Raw genomic sequence first — 25,460 nt, forward strand, 5'->3', positions numbered from 1 at the left:
AAAGCGGCGAGAGTTCAAGAGACAAAGCGGCGAGAGTTTGGGAGACAAAGCAGTAAGAGTTCGAGAGACAAAGCGGCGAGAATTCGGGAGACAAAGCAGTAAGAGTTCGAGAGACAAAGTGGCGAGAGTTCAAGAGACAAAGCAGCGAGAGTTTGGGAGACAAAGCGGCGAGAGTTTGGGAGACAAAGCGGCGAGGGTTTGGGAGACAAAGCGGCGAGAGTTTGGGAGACAAAGCGGCGAGAGTTTGGGAGACAAAGCGATGGGAATTCAGGGGACAAAGCGGCGAGAGTTCAGGAGATAAGGATAAGAAAGTTTGGAAGGCAAAGCGAAGAAAGTTCGGGAGACAAAGCAACAAGGGTTCGGGTGACAAATCAGCAAGAGTTCGGGAGTCAAAGCAGCAAGAGCTTGGGAGTCAAAGCGGCGAGAATTCGGGAGACAAAGCAGTAAGAGTTCAAGAGACAAAGCGGCGAGAGTTTGGGAGACAAAGTGGCGAGAATTCGGGAGACAAAGGGGCGAGAGTTCGGGAGACAAATCAGAGAAAGTTTGGGAGATAACGCAACAAATGTTTGGGTGACAAAGTGGGGAGAGTTCAGGAGTCAAAGTGGAGAGGGTTCAGGAGTCAAAACGGAGAGAGTTTGGAAGACCAAGCAATGAGAGGTCGGGAGACAAAGTGGCAGTTTGGGAGACAAAACAGTGAGGGTTTGGGTGACGAAGTGGCAAGATTTTGGGGGCAAAATGGCGAGAGTTCAGGAGTCAAATCAGCAAGAGTTTAGGAGCCAAAGTGATGAGAGTTCGACAGATAAAGCAGCAAGAGTGCGAAGACAAAACAGCGAGACAAACACACTTCTTAGGCTGGAGCCTTCTGGTTTGGTTCATGGTCAGGTACAGGTTGGTGTGACTGCGAGTGAGGCAGGAACGGGGATCGAAAAGATAGAAGTCGAGGCGCTTCAGCCTTTTTTCAATAGGTTTGAGGTTCTTGCAGCTTGTATAGATTCCACAAAGTTTACTGGTGGATCAGAAAATTGGACAGTATATGAAAAAAGAGCAAATAATGAGATGGAGGGAGAAATCAGAGTATGAGAGAAAGCTAGCTAGAAATATAAAAGCAAACAGTAAGAACTTCGACAAGTATTTTAAAAGGAAAAGAGTAACTAAAACGAGCACTTGTCCTCTGGAGCATGAATCTGGGGAATTAATAATGGGTAGTAAGGAAATGAATTTACTTATAAATAACGTCCCAAAAATAATTGTAAATCAAAAGATGAAAGGGAGAGAGGAACTGAAAACAGTTACATCAGGGAAGAAATGGTGAGAATATTATTGGAACTAATGGCTGACAGTCCCCCGATCCTGATGGACTTCATTCTCGGATCTAAAAAGAAGTGACTGTGAGATAACGAGGTGTATTGGTTTTAATTTTCCAAAATTCCCCAGATTCTGGAAAGATCTCATCAGATTGGAAATCAGGGAATATAACATCTCTATTTAAGAAAGCAGGAAGACAAAATGCAGGAAATTACAGGTCAGGTGGCCTAACATTTGCCAAAGGGAAAATGCAGGAATGAATTTTTCATGGAAACATAGGGAATAGGAGCAGGGGGCTGTTTGGCCCTTCGCGCCTGCTCCACCATTCATTGTGATCATGGCTGACTATCCAACCCAATAGCCTGATCCAGCCTTCCCCCTCATATCCTTTGATCCCCTTCACCCCAAGTGCTATATCTGTTTTTTGAAAACATACGAGCCGCAATTCTTCCATCCCACTGCGCTAATTTTTAAGCGGGTCGGGAGAATCTTGTAGCGGGTGACGTGCGGGATTTGCGCATGCGTTCCCGCCTCGAGAGCATCTCCCAGCGCCGGATTTCCAGTGGCGTCTGCTCCGTGCCGGTAATCAACAGGGAGGCATTAAAGAAATTTAGGTCCAGGACTGAAGTCTCGAGGCCCGTTAGCATCTCCCCTATCCACCGGAGGGGTTCACTCCAGCGGGGTTTAGAGTAGCTCCTCACTGACGGGGAACTAGCAGTGCAATCCCGCTGGAGTGAAGGGGGGACAATCGGGGCCCCCCCTAGAGGGTCAGGCACGAGAGCGAAGATGCCCCCTGGGCATTGGCACCCTGTCATTGCCAGCCTGGGCTCCCTGGAACTGCCCAAGGGGCAAAGTGCCAATGCCCTGGGGGCACCTTGGCACTGCCCATCAGGCATGCGGCAGTGCCAAGGGAGTGGGGCAGGCCTGATGGGGGCAGTGCCTAGGAGGCGATCGGTGGGGGTGGGGGTCCTACTGCCGTTCTGCATAGGGATTGGTTGGGGGGGGAGGGGAGGCCAGCGATCGGGGTGAGCTGAGGGGTGGGGGGGGAGTCAGCCAGAGGGGTGGGGGGAGCAGTCAGCTGCTTGGGGCTTGGCATTGAGGAGGGAGGGTTCAGGACTGCAGGGGGGGGTTACTGTCTGTTGGGGGGCAGGAAGGAGGGAGTCGAGGCTGGGTCCGGGAATGGTCGTGGGCCAATGATCAGGCTGTAGAGGTCGGAGAGCCGGGGTCGCGGGTCTGGCCAGCGATTAAACTGGCCAGCAATCAGGAGATCATCAGTGTGGGACCACTGCGCATGTGCTGATCTCGGCACTGACAGATCCGCGCATGCGCAGTGGCCCGCTCAGCACGTTGATTTCAGCCTTTCCAGTGAGGATAAGCCCCGCCCCCTGAAATTTAATGATATTCACACTAGTGGCCTCTGCAGTGCACACTCTGTGATTCTTCTCTGAACTCCCACTGAAAAAATCAGCGTGAATTACTCAATTTTCACGTGAATTTGATACTCAGAATTTTTTGGGGAGAATTCCAGCCACAATGTTTTGGCCTCAACTACTTTCTGTGGTAGCGAATTTTACAGACTGACCACTCTCTGGGTGAAGAAATTTCTCCTCATCTCTGTCCTAAACAGTCTACCCTGTATCCTCAGACTGTGACCCTACCATTGAGAACATCTTTCTTGCATTTACCCTGTCTAGTCCAGTTAGAGTTTTATAGGTTTCTTTGAGATCCCCCCTCATTCTTCTGAACTTCAGCGAATATAATTCTAACCAACTCAATCTCTCCTCATACATCAGCCCTGCCATCCCAGGAATCAGTTTGGTAAACCTTCTCTGCATTCCCCCGAGAGCAATAATATCCTTCTTCTGATGAGGAGACCAAAACTGCACACAATATTCCAGGAGGTTGTAACCAGGCATTTAGAAAATCTTAATGCTGTCAGGGAAAGTCAGTCAGCATAGTTTTGTGAAAGGAGAATCGTGTTTGACTAATTTTATTTGAGGAAGTAACATGCAAGGTGGATAAAAGGTAACCTGTAGGTGTGGTGCACATGGATTTCCAGAAGGCATTTGACAAGGTGCCACATCAAAGGTTGCCACACAAAATAAAAGCTCATGGTGTAGAGATTAACGTATTAACATAGATAGAGGATTGGTTAGCTAACAGGAAACAGAGAGTAGGGAGATGGTGATGTTGTGGTAATAGCACTTGGCTAGTAATCCAGAGGCCCAGCCTAATGTTCTGGGAACAAGCGTTTAAATACCAGCATGGCAACTGGTGAGATTTAAATTCAAATAATAATTTGGAATTAAAAGGCTAGTTGCAGTAAGGGTGACCATGAGACCCTCTTGTTGATATCAAACCCCATCAGGTTCCCTAATGTAATTTCAGGAAGGAAATCTCCATCCTTTCCTTACGCAGCCAAATGTGTTTTCTGAAATGGTTCACTCAGGACTATTAGGGATGGACAACAAATGTTATCCTTGCTGGAGATGCTCATATCTCATGAAAAAATAAGTTTAAAAAGGGTCATTTTTGGGTTGGCAAGATGTTAACGTTCATCCTTCATTATTGAAGAAGACCATCTTCATTTGTCATCCAGGCGTTGGGCTGTGTGGGTGCGAAGATGGCTAGTGAGTCCTATCTTGGCACTGGTAGTGAGTCCTATCTTGGCACTGGTAGTGAGTCCTATCTTGGCACTGGTAGTGAGTCCTATCTTGGTTCTAGTGCAGTGAGGACAAGGAAATAAGGCTGGAAGATAGTTGGGGGCACTGTTCTCATAGTGTTTACGTACCTTACGCTTGTTTTGGGCTGACACTATGGGCCCGATTTTACCATTTTGATTTTTAGCGCTGAATTTGGGCGCAATTCAGATCCAACTTAGAAACCTGTTCTCAGCCTTCATACGCACTTAGCCTGAAAAAAAAGTCTTGAGTTTGAATCGCGCTGTGGGCGGGGCTTATCGCACCTGAAACGCTGCAGCTCTGATCGGAGCTTTGAACTGCGCATGCGTGGTGAAAAAAAAATTGAAAAACGCGCCCCTGTCACATCGCTCCCGGGCCACAAAAAGCAGATCAAGCGGCTTGGGAGCAAAAAGCGAGAGCAATGGCCCCCAGAGATATCGCCCCACACCATAACTGTCCCCCTTATCCACCCACCCCCCCGCTACCCAGACTGATCGCAATCTTCTGCCACCCTTTCCCCCCACCGATCGCCCGCAGAGTGGCAACGGTCCCCCCTGCCCCCCACCAGAGATCCATCTGGCCTCCCCCCCCCCCACCAGAGAGCAATCGGGCTTCCCCCCCACCAGAGAGCAATCGGGCTTCCCCCCCACCAGTGAGCGATCTGGCCTCCCTCCCACCCGCCAGAGAATGATCTGGTCCCCTCCTCCCCTCACCAGTGAATGATCTGGCCCCCCCCCCTCCCCCACCCATCCACCAGAGATACATCTGACCTGCCTCCCTCCTTCCTTACCCCCCACTAGAGAACGATCTGGCCTCCCTCCTCCCTCCGCCCTGCCAGAGAATGATCTTTCCCACCCCACCCCCCACAAGTGAATGATCTGGCCCGCCTCCCTCCATCCCCCATCACAGATCTGAGTCAGAGAGCCGTTGGAAGCTCTGAACTTACCTCTTGAGAAGCTGGAGCACCTGAAACAGACCATTGCCAAGCATGTCTGTTTCGCGACGAATCTGGACGGGCGAACGCGATGGTAAAGGGGGAAATGCTGGTAAAGTTGGGCGGGCAGCCCATTAATTCAATTTAAATGCATGCAAATGCGTTTAAATCGCCGTTGCACCCGTTTTGGGCGCAGTTCGCATCGTGGCCATTTTCGGGCCTTGATAAAATGGGCATCTGCGTGGGCGCGGATCGCGCTAATCACCTCACGCCCGACTTTTACCAAGTTTTCGGGCACGACGCAATGGTAAAATCGGGCCCTATATGTTGCTCCTCATATGCTGTTGTGCCCTTGGCAGTTGCACTTCTCCATGCTGTGCAATCCAGGGCAAGGATCTCCTACAATGCAATGTCAATTTTAAAGTCTTTGAGGGAGGCTTTCAGGGTCTCCTGGGAGCGTTTCTTCTGGCCATCATGGGAACGTGCTCCATTCTGCAGTTCATTGGAGAAGATCCCTTAAGGAGTTGGTTGTCAGCCCAGTGGAGCAGCCCAGCAGAAGATGCTGACCATGCTGGTTCTCCCGAGGACCTCTGTGACTGGGAGTTTGTCTTGCTACTTGTTGTTGAGCTTGCGGAGGCAGCAATGGTGGAAGTAATTGATTTTCTTTGCGTGTCATTGGTAGACAGTTCAGGTCTGACTCACAGAGAGCACCACTGCTCAGTAGATCTTGAGCTTGGTTTTAGGATCGGCGCTCTACATTCCCATATTGAATAGTGAGGTCTTCTGAAGGACACACTGTCCTTGGCAATTCTGGCATCGGCCTCAGTATGAACACAGTATGTGAGAGTGCTGCCTACGTAGGTAAACTTGTCCACAGCGGTTGGCTCTAGATAGAGCTTTCCTGGAGCAGGTTGGAACATGACTTCTGCGCAGTGGATGACTTCAGCGTCATGTCCTGCTCTCTGAGCTCCACAACATGTTGCTGATTCTGCATTCCAGTCCATGAAATATGGTAACAGTTTCCTCCACGCAGTATAGTAGGAGTCAAACACAGTTGCAGGAATATTTAATCAGAATGAAGGTTCTTTAGTTGTGTGACCCACAAGGTCAGTTCACAGATCATGAAATATTTCCAAATCGACAGCCTTGTTAAGTTGCATTCCACATGAACAAAGTTAGTTACTGCTACAACTGCAGTGCGTGAAAGTGGCGTTCTCTCCCTGGACTGTGAGATACTATTTTTTTCAAATCTGCTACCAGATTTTCTTGACACATGAAGGAACGCCTCGCTAAATGTTAGCATGCAGCATGCTGCTGCTACTTTGATCCACATGACATTATTTGCAAACAAAATAATTCTTCTCCTGCGTGTTTACGCAATGTGAGTTAAAGGGTCACAAATGTTTGGTAAGCGTTTTTGTTCAGGGTAACGAAAATCCAAACTGCTGTGAATCGTTTGCATAATAATGACCATTGTGAAAGTGACAGATTGATGTATTTCAGATCATTTATTTTGTTTTATTTTTAAATTGAAAGATGTCAATTTTCTCCAAGGCAATGCTTTTTAACATACAGAGCTAGAAAAGTTTTCAATCAATGTAGCAGCAAAAATGACGACACCTACTAAAATGGGCCCTGTGTTCATCCTGTGTTTCAAATTTCAAAGGGATATCTTGTATCTTATTGCTTAAATGAGTGCTTTGTCCTTTCTTGTATTTGGCCCTGCCGGCTTAATATTTGAAAGGGGCAATATATTTGAAAAACAGTTCATTAATTCAGTATTGATAGCAGCCTGTATCTTACAACAACAACCTGTGTTTCTGTAGTGCCTTTGAAGTAATAAAATGTCCCAAGGTGCTTCTCTTTTCAGGTACCATTAGTGACCATGGTCTTCCTTACGTTGGCCCGTGCTTAAACTTGGCAAGATACTGCAGTGATTTGCCATTGCCTTCTGCCGTTTCCGGCTGAGCAGAATATTCTGCCCCTCTTTCTGCCCACCAGAGGTGTATTTGTAAGGATTTGCAGGTTGATAATTAATCTGTTTGCCCATGTTATCAATGTACCTTCCATGACCATCAAGTCATGGAGCGGGTCTTGAACTTAAACTTTCTGGCTAAGAGGCAGCAACACGACTGCTGTGTCACAAGACCTCTCTCCTTCACGACAGCATTATATAGCATTTTTTTGACACTGGACCACTTAAGGCATTATGAAGGCAAATGAACAGAAACTTGATCAAAGAAGTTGGTTTTCAGGAGAGTTGTAAAACAGGTAAGGAGGAGCGGTGTATGGATGGAGTTCCAGGGCTTAGGGTCCAGGAAGCTGGTGGAACAATTAAGATCAGGAATGTTCAAGATGCCAGTATTAGAGGTGTGCAGATATCTCTATAGGCTGGAGAAGATTACAAAGAGAGGGGAAGGGTGTGACCATGGTGGGATTTGAAGACGAGGATAAAAATGTTAAAATCGAGGTATTGCTTAACCAGGAGCCAGTGTAGTGAGCAGAAGGGTATTAGGGGAATGGCACTGGTCAGGTAAGGACATGGGGAGCAGACATCTGGATTACCTCGAGTTTGCTGAGGTTGGAATGTGGAGCCAACCAGGAGTACATTGGACGTTAAGTCCAGAGATAACAAAGGCACGGATAAGGGTTTCAGCAATAGGCAAGCTAAGGCATAAAAAAGAGTGTGGAGATGTTATAGTGATGGTTTAGTGATGGTGCAGATCTGTGGTTAGAACTTCATTTTTGGGTAAAAATGACACCAAAGTTACAAAGACCGGTTCAACATCTGAAAGTTGCCAGGGAGATTGATGGAATTAATGCAAGCAGACAGAGTTTGTAACAGGGTCGCAAGACAATGGCTTCAGACTTTGCTTTATGTTATTTGAAGCAAATTCTGCTTATTCATTATTGAATATTTAATGAGTCCCGCTGATGTTCAGAAGGGAATTTAGAAACACTGGTTCTTAACTGTTCATTTCTGCAATTTGGAAAAATGAGAAAAGAGATGAAACCCAGTGAGGAAAGGAATCAGCCTTGTTGTAAATTGTCTAATGACAAAGTGTTTATTAAACTTTAAAAGACACAAGAGAAGCTATAGTACAGAGCAACATTTGCAATTTACTACAATAATCATAGAATCATAGAATCCCTACAATACAGAAGGAGGCCATTCGACCTATCGAGCCTGCACCAACAACAATCCCACCCAGGCCCCATTCCTGTAACCCCATGTATTTACGCTGCTAGCCCCCATGACAACAAGGGCAATTTTGCATGGCCAATGAACATAACCCACACATCTTTGGAATGTGGGAGGAAACCGGAGCATCCTGAGCAAACCCACGCAAACACAGGGAGAACATGCAGACTCCACACAGACAGTCACCCGAGGCCGGAATTGAACCTGGGTCCTTGGCGCTGTGAGGTGGCAGTGCCAACCACTGTGTCACTGTGCTGCCCCATAATGGTTACCCAGGCAGTAAGCTTATATTACCCCTCAATCCAAATCTGTCTCCCTTCCTAAACTCTGAGAATACATCTTCCCCAAAACAACATCCCATAGGTTTTAACACTAAGAGCCAAATCCAGTGATTAATTACCACCCAGGACCAGTGGTTTTCTATTTGGAACCTATCTTCTAGTTTAAAATAGAGCTTATGGGGACTTCTGCTATTTTCTTTTCTGCACAACAGTTGATTCTGAGAGAGATCTGCTTTGAAACTGCGCCTAGCTATGATCTAGGTCCTCCACGGCTCGTCTCCACTTTGCTTAACACAGTACCCGTTTCACCGTGCTACTATGCTAATTTGCATTTCACAAGTCCTCAGTGCAGCTAAATCCCTATCAGTTTCTTTTTTATCCAGTTCTTTTCATTTAATTCCAACTTCCTAATGGATGTCAGATAAATAGGCTGATAATTTATAAGCAATGGTGAAATTATAGGCTGATAATTTATAAAAAGTGGCGGAATTGAGAGAGCTGATGGTTGGGTAGAGCTGGGTGTTCTCGGCATGGATGTGAAATATGATGCTGTCTTTTTGGACAACATATGGATGTAAATTGGAAGAGCACCAGAGATAATGGTGCAGGAGCAAGAATAGAAGCTATTGCATGTGATTCTCTGGCGACAGTTAGAGAAGAATAGAACATGGCAAGTGTAGAGTTCGGTACTTTGGAAGAATATAAATGAATGACAGAATTGTTACAGTGCAGAAGGAGGACATTTGGTCCATCGTGTCTGCACCAGCTCACAAAAAGAGTATCATGACTTAGTGCCATTCCCCTATCTTTTCCCCATCCCCCGGAATGTTATTTCTATTCAAGTAATCATCTAATGCCCTCTAGAATGCCTTGATTGAACCTGCCTCCACTACATACCAGGTAGCGTATTCCAGACCCTCCAACCTATCCTCATAACTGAAGTTTCTCATCCATAAGACTATAAGGAATAGGAACAGAGGTAAGCCCTTCAGCCCCCCCCCACAAAGCCTGCTCCACTGTTCAATAGGATCATGGCTGATCCAACATTCCTCATGTCCACTTTCCTGCCCCTTTCCCTGTAACCCTTGATTCCCTTACTGATCAGAAATCTTATCTATCTCAGCCTTAAGTATACACAGTGACTCTCTGTTGCAAGGAGTTTCAAAAACTCACAACCCTGGAGCAATTCTTGTAAACATCTTTTGCGCTGTCTCCAATGTATCCACATCACCCTCTCATGTGGTGCCCAGAGCTGTATGAAATACTCCAGCTGAGGTCTAACTTGTCAGTGTCTTGTATACAATCAGCATGACCTCCTTGCTCTTGTACTGTGTACAGTTTTGGTCTCCTTACTTGAGAAAGGATATACTGGCACAGGAGGGGGTGCAGAGGAGATTCACCAGGTTGATTCCGGAGTTGAGAAGGTTGGCTTATGAGGAGAGACTGAGTAGACTGGGAGTATACTCGCTGGAATTTAGAAGAATGAGAAATGATCTGATAGAAACATATAAAATTATGGAGCTAATAGATAAGATAGAAGCAGGGAGGTTGCTTCCACTGGCGGGTGAAATCAAAACTAAGGGGCATAGCCTCAAAATAAGGGGGAGCAGATTTAGGAATGAGTTGAGGAGGAACTTCTTCACCCAAAGGGTTGTGAATCTGTAGAATTCCCTGCCCAGTGAAGCAGTTGAGGCTACCTCATTGAATGTTTTTCAGGCAGAGATAGATAGAGTTCTGAACAGTAAAGGAACCAAGGATTACGATGAGCAGGCGGGCAAGTGGAGCTGAATCCACGAAAAGATTAGCCATGATCGCATTGAATGGCGGAGCAGGCCTGAGGGGCCAAATGGCCCACTCCTGCTCCTAGCCTTTATGTAATCTATGCTCCTATTAATAAAGCCCAGGATACTTTATGCTTTATTAACCACTCTCTCCACCTGTCCTGCCATCTTCAATGATCTATGCATAGATACACCCAGGTCCCTCTGCTCCTGCACCCTTTTAACAATTTTATCCCTTGTATATGTTCTTATATTCTTATGTTGTCTCTCCCATGTTCTTCCTACTAAACTGCGTGACCTCACACTTCTTCACATTGAACTTCATTGAAACGCTTTGGATTCTAAATTATTTGGCCATTATTATAGGTTTATTGAAGAAACTTGTTGAAAGTTGAAAAGCATTTGCTGTTAATATTTTAAATAAATACCTAATACGATTAGGCAATTTTGGAAAAGGCATTTTCTGGAGACATGATTCGATCTATACACACAGATTAATAGCTTCAGTTACGGGGATTAGAAAAGTAATTGTGGCTTTGACAAAATGTTATTTGTCTTTGCAGATTGTTTTATCAGATTCCCAGATTTAGCAATCATATTGTGAATGTTATTATATGGAAGGTTAATGCAATAAGTCCTCGGAGGCAGAAGTCCTTTCACCAAAATCCCTTTATTTATAAGTCTGACCACAGCATACAGAGTTCTTTCAGTTAGCAGTCTGCACTAGAAGTCCCAGAGGAATTGACACTGCTGGTTAAGTACAAAACAAGAGGCTCCCTGATTGACCCTTCAATTTGGCCCTTAATCAGGGAACTCTTTTATTCCCCCAACCAAATAAACGAAATCAAATTAACTTAGAGACAACTCAAAAGGGGCAGCTCCCTAAAAGGAGGGGAACCACCTGAAACAAAAAAACAAAGCGGAAAGGAAACTTAAAACATCAAATTAAAATGTGATTAGCCCTTAATCAGGGAGTTCATATTCTACCAGGTTAATCTGAATTGCCTGATTAAAGTCATTATAATTTAGATGTTTGTATTTTGTCGAATATTTTTATGTTAGGCCATTCAACATAATGAGCAGCAACAAGCTGGGTGGGACGGTGGCGTAATGGTAATTGTCACTGGACCGGTGATCCAGTGATCTAGGCTAAAGTACTCGGGACAGGGGTTCAAATCTCTTCACAGCACCTGGTGGAATTCAAATTCAATTAATAATAATTTGGAATTGAAATCTAGTAACAATCTTAAAAGCTGTTGTCATTAAAAATCCATCTGGTTCAGTAATGCCATCCTCACCTGGTCTTGCCTACATGTGACTCCAGAGCCACAGCAATGTGGTTAACTGTTAACTGTCCTCTAAAATAGCCTGGCAAGCCACTCAGTTCAGGGGCAATGAGGGAGGGGAAACATATGTTGGCCTTGTCAATGATGCCCGCATCCCACAGAATAATTTTGTTTTAAAAACTTATCTTTGTAAGGCATGCTTCCCTTAGAAAAATGTTCAAACCTGGTTCACAGTGGTATACTCACACAAAAATAATACCAAAAGGAGATATACTGAAAGGTGACGAGATGTTTGGTCAGAGATGTGATATTTAGGACAAGAGGCAAAGAGTGCAAGGGGGGGAACTCCAGACTATGTGAATGAGAAACGGAAAGCATGGCTGCCAACAGTCAGCTGAATTAGGGAATGGAAAGTTTGAGGGGGAATATAGAACTGGGGGGAGGTTAGTAAAAGTGTGGGCTGAAACCATGAAGGAGGATGAGAAATTGAAATTTGATGTGTTTGAGGTGCAGTAGCCTCTGTCAGTCAACGAGGATAGGAGACTGATTAGGACAGGGTTTGGGATACGATACAAGCAAAAAAAAACTTTGGATGAGTTGAAGGTTCAAGAAGGGAAAGGGTGGGAAAGCAGCCAGGAAAACATTGGTTTAAAGTTTTAAAGTTTCTTTGTTAGTGTCACAAGTAGGCTCACATTAACACTGCAATGAAGTTACTGTGAAAATCCCTTAGTCGCCACACACCGTCACCTGTTCGGGTACACTGAGGGCGAATTTAGCATGGCCAATGCACCTAACCAGCACGTCCTTTGGACTGTGGGAGGAAACCAGAACACCCGGAGGAAACCCACGCAGACACGGGGAGAATGTGCAGACTCCACACAGACAGTGACCCAAGCCAGAAATCGAATGATTTGAAGATGACAAGGGGTGGATGAGGGTTTCAGCAGAAGGTCAGCAGTGATGGAGGTGGGTGAATTTACAGAGATGGAAGCAGCAGGCAGTCTTTGTGATAGAGAAAATATGAGACTGGAAGCTCACTGGTTAATTCCTTAGTTAAGATAGCAGACAAAGGAATTTCAGGCATCATGCGCTAACCTTTGCACAGTGTAAGTTCAAGGCTTTAATGATGGTTTACTCAGAGTTTAGAATTTTACAGCACAAAAACAGGCCGCTTGTCTCAAGTTTGAGTTGGTGCCTTTATCTACCAGCTCCTGTTTCTGTTGTACTCTCCAAAGCTGGGAGATCTCTTAATGTTTATTGTTGTTATGGGATGGAAGTTTAAAAGGTTCCAAAGTGCAGTTGGGCACTTGTGGTGAAGTACAATGCAAAATTAATAGTGCATGCCTATCAGTTTTCAAGAATGTTGTTTCACAGGAACTTTTTCACTAATTATACCACCTAAAATATCTCTGTTTCTTCTTGCAGAAAAACATTTAGTAGTACTTCGGGATGGAAGAACATTAATAGGATATTTGAGGAGTGTAGATCAATTTGGTGAGTATTGTAACGGGAGCATTAAAGGTATTTAAAAAGTGTATCAGTTATTTTTGACCGTGGAAAGTTGCAAAGGTCATGTGGCTAAAACTATTAAATATCTCCATAGACAATTGTAAGAACAGGATGTCCCTGTGGCAATGGCTTAGAATCAGTACAGTTATTGCAGAATTCTTAGAGCCAGAAGAAACTTTTAGCATAGAAATTATGAAAACACCCATCGCAAGACCTTTAGAATTGTTCCCCCAAATTTAGGTTTTCAAAACCAGCCTCCCATCCATTGACTCTGTCTACACTTCCCGCTGCCTCGGCAAAGCAGCCAGCATAATTAAGGACCCCACGCACGCCGGACATTCTCTCTTCCACCTTTTATCGGGAAAAAGATACAAAAGTCAGAGGTCACGTACCAACTGACACAAGAACAGCTTCTTCCCTGCTGCCATCAAACTTTTGAATGGACCTACCTTGCATTAAGTTGATCTTTCTCTACACCCTAGCTATAACTGTAACACTACATTCTGCACTCTCTCGTTTCCTTCTCTATGAACGGTATGCTTTGTCTGTATAGCGCGCAAGAAACAATACTTTTCACTGTATACTAATACATGTGACAATAATAAATCAAATCACAAAGGTTGAGTTTGTTTCAATATTGGATGCAGGAGCAATGCAATATGTAATACAGATATTGGCACCCCTTTCAAAATCGAATAGTTGCAAAGAGAACCAGAATGTCCATTTCAATTTTTTAAAAGCATTTGTAGATGGGAAAAACAAGTAACTTAAGAAATTGACATTTGTGGCCACAGGGAACACCAAGAGAGTTGGATTTGAATTTGCCAAGGCAGTAGTTGGTACTGGTCTGACATGTGCTCCAACAAATGTGGTTAAACAAGGTCAACTGTTAAGCTTTTAAGTATGAAGTGAAGTGCTCCACAAAGTAGGATAATTAATATGCAAAGCTTTACTGCTGGTATTTCTGTGGATTTGAAAGATTGAGTTTTAATCCATATTGAAAGCAAGATTAATTGCCTCTCAAGAGTGCCCAAATGTGGCTTCTCATCCAAGAAGGCGTGTACAGCACCAAAGTTCACAACCAGAAAATAAAGCTGAGATTTTTCCAATAATCTCACTCAAACCACCTTCATTTTTTTGGCTCTTTAGCAGTTCATGAAATTTGATTAACAAGCAGCTGAGGAGGGCTTACTGTTCTTATATAATTCAGATGGGTGTGAAGCATTTTGGGTCAGTTTTCTCAGTTGCTTTCCTCACCTGTTCTTTTCGATCCTGAATATAAACCCACTATTTCTTCACCCACTGCCCAATTCTGTCTCTATCCGCTTCGAGTAGCTTGAGTTACTTCATGTTTTTCAACAGAAGAGCTGACTACTCTATAGTTGAATATTGCCGTCAGTAAAAAGAACAGTTTGATGATATGCTTCTCATTGAAATTGAAAAATAACATCAAGTCAAGGAAGACTTCCCCGAGGATTCTCTATGTGGGTGGCACGGCGGCACAGTGGTTAGCACTGCTGCCTCACAGCGCCAGAGACCCAGGTTCAATTCCCAGCTTGGGTCACTGTCTGTGTGGAGTTTGTACATTCTCCCTGTGTCTGCGTGGATTTCCCCCGGGTGCTCCGGTTTCCTCCCACAGTCCAAAGATGTGCTGGTTAGGTGCATTGGCCATGCTAAATTGCCCTTGAATATCAGGGGAATTAGGAGGTTAAATACATGAGGTTACAGAGATTGGACCTGGGTGGGATTGTTGTTGGTACAGACTCAAAGGACTGAATGGCCTCCTTCTGTACTATAGGGATTCAGTGATTCTATTCTATGAGGTGTTACGAAATGAGGATACGTGTTCTGGCTTGAACCTTTGCTTTCATCATTTGAAGAATTTGTGCAATAGTTCACCAGTTTGTAACTGAGTGATTTGAGAATCACTTTATTTCTCGATTATGGGAATGGTACCGGTTGACTTGTTTTAAAATCAAGTTGTTAAGGAAGTAGCAGCTTGTTCTGCAATTATGTCAAAAGAGTGAAGTGGAAACAATCAGCAATAGAGAGAAGTGATCTGCAGTTGCTGAAGGTTATTGGCACCTAGCGGCGGGTAGCAGGAGTAGGGAAATTTCCTGGTCTGCCTCAGTGCCTACAAAGTCAGGACTTTTGTTTCAGAGCGGGTGCATGCTGGACTTGGGATCAATGCCCCCAGTTTAAAAGGTCTGCCTCAGTGCTCTGGGATTTGCTCCCAATTGTAATAAAAACAATAGTGCAGAAAACAGATCACCCCTCACAACCCCTACCCCACACACACTCCTCTTTCCCCCTCCATGCCGACCTGAGCCCCTCCATCCACTCTGTCCCTCATACCCTCCATGCCAATTGATGTCCCTCCAAGCAACCCTATTAATGGCCTCTCCTTAAATTAGTCTGTTGAAAAAGCTGGCCCAAGGTAAAACATTACTTGATTGACTGCTTTTTCTCTTAAATTTATTTCTCAATTGCTCACTGTTTATTGAGACAAGATAAAGGGGTGTCATGTGCTTGCAGTTTCTTCTATTGATGCTTAAAAGTCTGGTTGATCAACACTTTTAGGGATATAGTAAAAGCAGTTTTTTGTAGTTCTGAATTAATTAATTTTTATAAAGCTTTTTCATACATGATGTTACTATATTGTTTATTGGTTCTATACAGTGTGTATATTGGGTAAGTGGGATGAAAGTGTCAATGGTTAGCATGGAGGATATGAGGGGTTATAGCAGTGGTTGGAGGAATATAGTTTGGCTTTGCGAGGGGTCAGACCTTTTTGAACTGTTCCCACATCCAGACCATGGGTCATGACATTTCTGAAGGGTCATGAACCACAACTGCTTGAAAAGCTGACCTGTCACCACAAAACTTGCGGTGGGGTGGAATATGCCACTGTGGAGCCAGCTGGATCGGGAATGCAGGGTGTGGGCTCACAATCTGCACCAGCCCGGATCCTTATCGTGATTGATGAGAATTGGGGGTGCCAATAGTGAGTCATGGCCATTATTTATAAAGTTCCATGGAATGTTCCTGATTCCATAAAAATCCAGCCCATGATGCTTATTGCTTTCCATTTGGATTTGATTGTCATAGTAGGGCGGCACGGTGGCACAGCCTCACAGCTCCAGGGACCCAGATTCAATTCTGGCCTTGGGTGACTGAGGCCAAATGGCCTCTTCTGCACTGTAGGGATTCAATGATTGTTGAAACAGTGAAGTTGCTGTTACAAATGAGTAATTGGAATTTAAAGAACTAAATCATTATTGAACACATTGAGTTGATTTTTGGGTGGAAAGTTTAATACAGAGCTGTGATTTCTGTTGACTTTTCAGTAAATATGTTAATATTTCACATATTCAGAGGATAGTATGTGACTACAGCCTTATGAAGAGGCTATGTGGTTTTAGACTCCATGTTGATCATGTAACACTCGCCACTGTGGTTCAGCTGAGAATCATGCAATTTGTAATTAACCCCCAGATTTTACATTGGGTAAAGATGAGAGCTCTTCTTGAATTAGAACTTCCCACAAATTCATTTATTTTGTCCACTTGTTCACCTGATCTTCCCAAATTACAAATGTAAATCTACTTTAAGTAGGGGGTATTTAAATGGAACATACTGTCAAAACATGTAAAGATACATTCACTGAACAAGTGGTTTTCAGAGTGGGGGTTGTGACCCTTGGGTGAGTCGTGGAATGTTAAAAAATGGGTTGCCAAAATTAATTTTGCAAATATTCCCTGACCTTTTTTCCTCTGGGTAAATTAGATACACATTCTCCCAGAAGTACACAGTATGATCACATAAGGCAATGAACAGATCAGCATGTCCTGTACGAGCAATTGGCGCCTATTTCCTTTCCCTTGCTAGTAAGTTGATTCACACTCTTTCTATGCCACACATGCAATGACAAGCTGCAGGAAACCCATGGATTGTTTCGTCATCTGATAAAGGGGGCCAGAGGCACCAATAGCCAGTAACCCTACTAGCCACGCTCTCACATCTAAATCTGCCAGAGAGAACATTAGCTGCTCCACCAAGTCCACAACAAGACAGCACAGCACTAATGCCAACTATAAGCAGAGCATCAGGGCCTCCAGTGAACAGCCTGCAAATTATTGGGTCGAGTGGGTGAAAAAAGTTTGAAAACCCTGCCCTAAATGGTCCTTTTCCCTTTTGGAAAACACTTTGGTGGATTTCTACAACTTTGGATCTAGTAAAAACACTGAAGCAGCTTTCGCATTGTCTACCTAGTAATTTTTCAGGCATTGAATACATTTTTATTTCATTCAACTTTCATTATAAAAGCTGGAGGAAAAGTAAATACTTAATTAATTTTATATATGTATAAAATTTCAAAGCATCTCAGTACACATTGCAGTGTGATATATCAAAAAGCCCCTGTGATATAAATTAATGAGGCTAATCCTAGTAACATTTTCATCCTAACAGATCTAGGTCAGTAATGTTGTGCTGGTCTCTTGCCAGAGTTTCTTATTTTGCATTTCACTATGATTTTAAATATATTACTTTGAGAGAGTCAGATTGGGTTAAGACAAGAGGCGGCACAGTAGCACAGTGGTTAGCACTGCTGCTTCACAGCTCCAGGGTCCCGGGTTCGATTCCCGGCTCGGGTCACTGTCTGTGTGGAGTTTGCACGTTCTCCTCGTGTCTGCGTGGGTTTCCTCCGGGTGCTCCGGTTTCCTCCCACAGTCCAAAGATGTGCGGGTTAGGTTGATTGGCCAGGTTAAAAATTGCCCCTTAGAGTTCTGAGATGCGTAGGTTAGAGGGATTAGCAGGTAAATATGCGGGTGTAGGGCCTGGGTGGGATTGTGGTCGGTGCAGACTCGATGGGCCGAATGGCCTCCTTCTGCACTGTAGGGTTTCTATGGTTTCTAAGAGTGGCTCTTGAATTGCAGTGCAGGTAATTGTAACTTTAAAAAAAAGTTTTGATTTTATTGGTAACTATGCAGTGATTTTCTTCATGTATTGATATATCTCTTGGGAGAAGAATCTTTGCTAAACCTGAAGCAATTATGCTTATTGCTGCCTTACTGTGTTGCAGCTAATTTGGTTCTTCATCGGACAGTGGAACGAATCCACGTAGGAAGGAAATACGGTGACATTCCCAGAGGAATTTTTGTTGTCCGTGGAGAAAATGTGGTGCTTCTGGGGGAAATAGTAAGTTTAATCTTGGATTTCCTACTTCATTCTTTTTGAACTAGTATCAATCACTGCATTACTAGAAAGTTGGAGAATAACTTTAGATGCAGATTCAGCATTGCACGGTTTAATTACCTATTAATTAGACCATCTATTTCCACCTCTGTAACAGGGCCAACCGTCCACAGAAGCTCATCTTCTGCTGGTATCCCAATTCATGTTTTTATTACCTCTGGACTTACCAATTCAAATATACTCCTGCCTGGTCTCGCACATTCTATCCTCCTTAAACTTGAGGTCTTCCAAAACTCTACGTGCCCGTGGGGCGGTACGGTAGCACAGTGGTTAGCACTGCTGCTTCACAGCTCCAGGGACCTGGGTTCGATTCCTGGCTCGGGTCACTGTCTGTGTGGAGTTTGCACATTCTCCTCGTGTCTGCGTGGGTTTTCTCTGGGTGCTCCGGTTTCCTCCCACAGTCCAAAGATGTGCGGGTTAGGTTGATTGGCCACGATAAAATTGCCCCTTAGTTTCCTGAGATGTGTAGGTTAGAGGGATTAGTGGATAAAATATGTAGGGATATGGGGGTAGGGCCTGGGTGGGATTGTGGTCGGTGCAGACACGATGGGCTGAATGGCCTCTTTCTGCACTGTAGGATTCTATGATCTATGATATCTTAGCTCATAGCAAGTCCCGTTCCCTATCACTAATTTGTTCACTGACTTGAGTTGGCTCCAGGTCAAGCAATGCCTTGATTTGAAAACTCTCAAACCCCCCTGTGTCCTCGATCCTCCCTATCTGTGTAATTTCCTCCACACAATACTCCAAGGTTTCTACTCCTCTAATTGTGGCCTCTTAAGCATCCCCAATGTTAATTAAATAAAAGCAAATTACTGCAGATGCTGGAATCTGAAACCAAAAGAGAAAATGCTGAAAAATCTCAGCAGGTCCGGCAGCATCTGTAAGGAGAGAAAAGAGCTGACGTTTCGAGTCCAGATGACCCTTTGTCAAAGGCCTTTGAGTCATCTGGACTCAAAATGTCAACTCTTTTCTCTCCTTACAGATGCTGCTGGACCCAATGTTAATTGCTCCACCACTAGTGCCTGTGTCTTCAATTGCATAGGCCCCAAGCTTTTGGAATAGCCTCCACTTCTCAGAGAGCCAGACAATGTAGAAAAGGACCTTCAGGCCATTGCTTTTCTCATTTAGGACACTCCTTAAAATTGACCTCTTTGATTTAGCTGTTGGTCATCTGACTTAATATCTCCTAATGTGGCTCAATGTTTTAGAATGCTGCTGTGAAGCATCTCGGGATGTTTCATTATGTTAAAGGCACTAGATAAATATAAGTTATTGTGAATGTTATGAGATTGAGATCTGCCACACTTTTCCCTCTAGTTTACCAAGCAAAGTAATTGTGTCGCTCTGTTTAAGTCTGTTACTGTATTTGGATGTTACCCTTGCAGGATCTGGAAAGGGAGACTGATACTCCCTTACAGAAAGTGTCTATTGAGGAGATTCTGGAAGCGCAACGAGTTCAGCAACATGAAAAACAAGAAGCTGAAAAGGCAAAAAGTGAAGCTTTGAAAGAGCGAGGATTATCTATCCCCCGTACAGACACACTCGATGAATACTAAAACAAAAGGTCACTACCAGACTTTGGCACGCCACCATTTTTTTTAAGTGACTGGAATTACTAAGTTTCCCTACTGAAATGGGAGAGATTGTATCTATAAGATGAATGAACCACATATGTAAAAAAAAGTTTTAAAACCATTGTTCAATGGTGATTATGGACTAGCTGTGCTTTTCTTTTTACAAGACAAAGCAAGAAAACATTAGGAAGGATGCATTGAGTTAATTTACGGATTCTTGGAGTTCACCCTATTGGCCTGAAAATGTAACAATAAAAGATCTTCACCACAATGAAGCTTTAGTCGCACATGATGGGTTTTCCATTCAGCGAAAGGATGCGCCATTCCAATCAATGCATTATTTGTAGGTAGGTTTTTCTTACATAGATTAACTGTCTGTGTATTTACCAAAAATAAAGATATCATTTTTTAATAAATTATATAGTTTCAACTCATCCCTTTGCTAATTGTGGAACCTTGTGCACAGATTAGCTACGTTCTTTGAATACAAAATAATACTGACAACACTTCAAAAGTAAATCATTGATTGTGAAGTGCTTTGCAACATCTTGAAGGTTGTGAAAAGTGACTAAAATAATTATTTCGTGATAGACTAACATATAGTTACCTCATTATAACTTTGCTGCTATACACTTATCTGCGACTGAGTTTAACACTGTTTCTGGCTACTTACTGATAGGGGAATAGTATTAACATATTCCTTTACATACAAAAGTTGTATTACTTCCGCTACTAATATACTAAATGCGGCCTCTTTTGGTGTAGGTTTGTGAAGAGGGGCAGTTTATTATCTATCCTATTTTTCATTTACTGCATTAGTAGCAAACAATAATCATTAAATTTGTTTTATGAAATCAGTCCAATATTACTTAGTTATATTTTAGTTGAGCATTTACCTTACAAAGTTTTAATAGTGGCCTAATGGTGAAGGAATGCCTTCTGTACAGTTGACATACATTATTCATACATAGAAACATACATAGAAAAAAAGCAGGAGTAAGTCATTTGGCCCTACGAGCCTGCTCCGCCACCATTCATTATGATCATGGCTGATCATCAAATTCAATACCCTGATTCCTCTTTTCCCCCCATATCCCTTGGTCCCTTTAGCCCAAGAGCTATATTTAATTCCTCCTTGAAATCACACAACATTTTAACCTCAACTACTTTCTGTGGCAGTGAATTCCACAGGTTCACCACCCTCTGACTAAAGGAATTTCTTCTCACCTCAGTCCCAGGGAACAAGATATATTGTATACTGCATCAAGAGCAGCACCACACATAACTTAAAATAAGGTACCAACATTGAAGTTTGGTCCGACTTTGGAGAGATTGTAGAAACAGATGTATAAAAGAAAGCACTATCCAGTTTGCATCTCAAGGTACTAATATCCTTGGGTTAGGTATAGGCAGTGAACATAGGAGAACACATTCAGATCAGGACAGCAACCTCTTCAATCAACAAAAACTCAAAGCTTGCACAAAAACCACAGAATATCTACTAAGTGTGTCGATGATTGTGCTTTCATAGCAGACATTCAGGGGGACATCAAATTCCTTGTTGACTGCTTTGCCCAAGCCTCAGAATGCTTTGGCCTTTTGATACGTCTGAAAAAAACAGAGACCATGTACCAACCTTCCCCTGGCCACAAGATCCCCACAGCCATAATCAACAATACACCCTTCAACACAGTTCAGAATTTCACTGTCTTGAGAGTGTCCTTTCCAACAACACCATGTTAGGTGATAAAATAGCCCATCACTTAGCAAAAGTGGGGCGGCACGGTAGCACAGTGGTTAGCACTGCTGCTTCACAGTCACAGCTCCAGGGTCCCGGGTTCGATTCCCGGCTCGGGTCACTGTCTGTGTGGAGTTTGCACATTCTCCTCGTGTCTGCGTGGGTTTCCTCCGGGTGCTCCGGTTTCCTCCCACAGTCCAAAGATGTGTAGGTTAGGTTGATTGGCCAGGTTAAAAAAATTGCCCCTTAGAGTCCTGGGATGCGTAGGTTAGAGGGATTAGCGGGTAAATATGTGGGGGTAGGGCCTGGGTGGGATTGTGGTCGGTGCAGACTCGATGGGCCGAATGGCCTCCTTCTGCACTGTAGGGTTTCTATGATTTCAAAAGCAAGTTCCAGCAGGCTCATCCCCTGCCTTTGGAGAGAACATGGAATTTGTCCCAAAGCAAAAATCATAACCTACCAGGCAGTGGTTCACCCATCACTTCTCTATGGCTATGAGACATGGACAGCCTACCAGTGTCACATAAAGCAGATACATTCCACCTTCACTGCTTAAAATCTGTTTGCAACACCAAGTGGCAGGACAAAATCCCTAGCACTGAAGTTCTTGCAGGGTGCCACATTCCTAGTATTGAGAGCATTCTTATCAGAGCTCAGCTTCATTGGGTCGGCCAGGTGGTTCACATGGAGGATTCCCATATACCAAATGTAGTATTTCATTGAGCAAGGGTACCCACACTGTTGGGCATCCCAAAATTAAATGCAAAGACATTCTGAAAGCCAAGTCAGTCAGCAATTTGGACTGAATTTCATAGCGGATAAACAACTCTGGTGATCCAAATGGAGAAGTCGCTGTCATCAAGCAATCTTAGCATTTGAGGAGAACAAAGTCTGGTCCCTGCAGGATAAGGAAGCACCATGTAAAGTCAATGTATGTCTTCACTCACCTCTCCAACAGTGACTTCACGTGTAGTATTTTCAATTGGAACTACAGATTGAGATTTGGTTTAACATCACATATGAGACAACACCAACCTACAGTAAACAGCTGAACACTCATGCGTCAAAAGTGTTGGGAGAATCCCTCCAGCTGATTGGAGCTGGAGTAAATGAGACAGGAAGCACAGCATTGCCAACAGAAGGAAGAGTGGGAATAATACAATTTGAGCTAGAATGCGATTGAGTGGCAGTAAGGGGCTAAAGAAAAGAGGCTCGTCCGAATGAATGTGACGAGGGAGGAAATGAATCACAATGCTTACTTAGTGGAAATAATCACTTAGCTATGAGGAGAGATTGGGTAAACTGGGCTTGTTCTCCCTGGAAAGATGGAGAATGAGGGGAGACCTAATAGAGGTGTACAAAATTATGAAGGGTATAGATAGGGTGAACAGTGGGAAGCTTTTTCCCAGGTCGGAGGTGACGATCACGAGGGGTCACGGGCTCAAGGTGAGAGGGGTGAGGTATAACTCAGATATCAGAGGGATGTTTTTTACACAGAGAGGTGGGGGCCTGGAATGCGCTGCCAAGTAGGGTGGTGGAGGCAGACACGCTGGCATCATTTAAGACTTACCTGGATAGTCACATGAGCAGTCTGGGAATGGAGGGATACAAACGAATGGTCTAGTTGGACCAAGGAGCGGCACAGGCTTGGAGGGCCGAAGGGCCTGTTTCCTGTGCTGTACTGTTCTTTGTTCTTTTCTCCGCATATGGCAGTGAAAGGTACATCACCAACAAGTCTGGTAAATGGGGGTCCCAAAACCCTGGGACCACCACTTCATTAAATCTCATTCCAAATTTCAAAATTGCAACATTATTGATAGTCTCAACCTGACATTTAAATTGTTACCGTAAAATAGAATGGGCCGTCCAACTCAATGTAATTAAGCAGAAAAATGCTTATAGCATTTTCACATTGTGGAATCACAGTAGCATCACAGATCTTATCACTTAATACTTGAGGACACAGGCAGAAATTTAAGAAAGCGAAGAAGTGATTTTAACCCTGCCAACCTGACAGAAAATCTCAATGAACAGAGGGAGATAGAAAACTTAATTCTTGCCTGTGTTTCAAACTGGATGCGGTGAAAGCTTTCTTTGAAGCTTATCTGGATCACAGTGTTAAGAAAGATAATACACTACTGTGAGAACATAAGAACAAAAAAAAAGCAGGAGTAGACCAAATGGCTCTTAAGGCTCACACAAATCAATATGATCATGGCTGACCTTCAGCCTCAAATCCACTTTCTGTCTTGCTCCCCATATCCCTTGATACCTTGAAAGATAAAAAAAATCTGGCTAAAGCAGCTTTAATTATATTCAACAAATGGAGCATTCGTAACGCTGTGGGATAGAGAATTCCAACGATTCTCAACACTTTGAGTGAAGAAATTTCTCCTCATCTCAGTCATAAATAACTGATCCTGAGACTATGCCCCTGATTCTGGATATCCTAGCTAGGAAAAACAACCTTTCAATTCCCTTCAGAACCTCGTATGATTCAATGAGATTACCACTCATACTTCTAAACTCCAAAGAGTATCAGCTCTATTTATTCAACCTCTCATCATAGGACAACCCCCTCAACCTGAATTTAGTGACCTTTTGCTCTACCACCTCCAATTCAAGTATGTAATTTCTTAAATATGGAGACCAAAATTGCATACAGTATTCCAGATATGATCGCTCCAAAGCCCTATACAATTGTCACAAGACTCTCTGATTCCTGTACTCCAATCCCTTTGCACCATTGCATTTGCAATTCTAATTGCTTGCTGTATCTGCATGCTAACTTTCTGTGCGATTTGTACAAAGACACCCAAGTGCTTCTGAACATCAGTATTTACAATCTTCACACCTTTTAAAAAAGTGCTTCTTTTCTATTCTTGCTACCAGAGTGAATAACTTGACACTTCCCCACATTATACTCCACCTGCTACCTTGTTGCCCACTCATTTAACCTGTTTATATCTCTTTGCAGCCTCTTTGTGTCCTCACAGCTTTCACCTTACTTTGTATTGTCTAAGTCATTGATCGAGATTGTAAATAGCTGAGGCCTCAGCGTTGATCCTTGCAGAACTTAACCAGTCACCTGCTGTAGTAGAATGGAGTATTTTAGACTAAGTCTCATTAAGAATTTACTGTAACGGTCTGTAATGTCAAGGAATTTAAGCAAGATCAGAAGATAGTGTAGGGTGTACTTATAACTAAATACATTACTATAAAGATAGAGGGTGGGATTTTCTGGCCCTTCCCACCAATGGGTTCTTGTGGTCCTGCCAAAGGCAACTCCCCGCAGTGGGTTCCCCAGCCACGGGACAGGAAAGCCACACAAAATGCTGTAGACATTGGTGGGACCGGAAAATCTCACCGACTGCCAATGGTCAGCCGCCTCCACCACCAGAAAACACGGCTGGAAAATCCTGCCTGGAGTGTTTTGTGGCCAGTAGCCTTTAAGAATTTATTGAATCTACTGCAACCCAACAACACAATAATACACCTGTCAAATTGAAAGTACTCTGTATATTCCTTCTCTTTGCCTCATGTCCATTAACCTGTCATCTATTCATGCTAATATATTACTCCCAACTCCATGAGCTTTTATCCTGTGTCTTTTGGAAAGCCAAATATACTATATTTTGGAGAGTCTAACGTCTGTAGTGGGTAAGTTGTTGGAAGGTATTCTGAGAGACAGGATCTACAGGCATTTAGAGAGGCAAGGACTGATTAGGGACAGTCAGCATGGCTTTGTGATTGGAAAATCATGTCTCACGAATTTGATTGAGCTTTTTGAAGGGGTAACCAAGAAGGTAGATCAGGGCAGTACAGTCAACGTTGTCTACATGGGCATTAGCAAGGCCTTTGACAAAGTACTGCATGGTAGGTTGTTGCATAAGGTTAAAACTGACGGGAT

The 25,460-nt window shown here is 43.6% G+C and overlaps 1 protein-coding gene across 3 annotated transcripts in view; it reads left to right on the forward strand.

Moving 5' to 3' along the window:
* LOC144500429 (U6 snRNA-associated Sm-like protein LSm1) overlaps positions 1 to 25,460 on the forward strand; it is a 317,623-nt gene that overhangs the window by 9,489 nt on the left and 282,674 nt on the right. The window contains exons 1-4 of one of the 3 annotated variants that reach the window (XM_078223325.1): positions 7,109 to 7,191; positions 12,896 to 12,964; positions 18,063 to 18,178; positions 19,624 to 19,794. The exons of 1 other annotated variant lie outside the window; for it this stretch is intronic. In XM_078223325.1, the coding sequence (XP_078079451.1) occupies positions 7,140 to 7,191; positions 12,896 to 12,964; positions 18,063 to 18,178; positions 19,624 to 19,794 (408 nt within the window). In that variant the 5' untranslated portion in view covers positions 7,109 to 7,139. Of the gene's footprint in view, positions 1 to 7,108; positions 7,192 to 12,895; positions 12,965 to 18,062; positions 18,179 to 19,623; positions 19,795 to 25,460 lie in introns of those variants that run through there. One more of the 3 variants, XM_078223326.1, reaches the window with a different exon arrangement.

The sequence above is a fragment of the Mustelus asterias genome, chromosome 11, assembly GCF_964213995.1.
Source record: "Mustelus asterias chromosome 11, sMusAst1.hap1.1, whole genome shotgun sequence".
In the NCBI taxonomy this organism is placed as follows: Eukaryota; Metazoa; Chordata; class Chondrichthyes; order Carcharhiniformes; family Triakidae; genus Mustelus; species Mustelus asterias.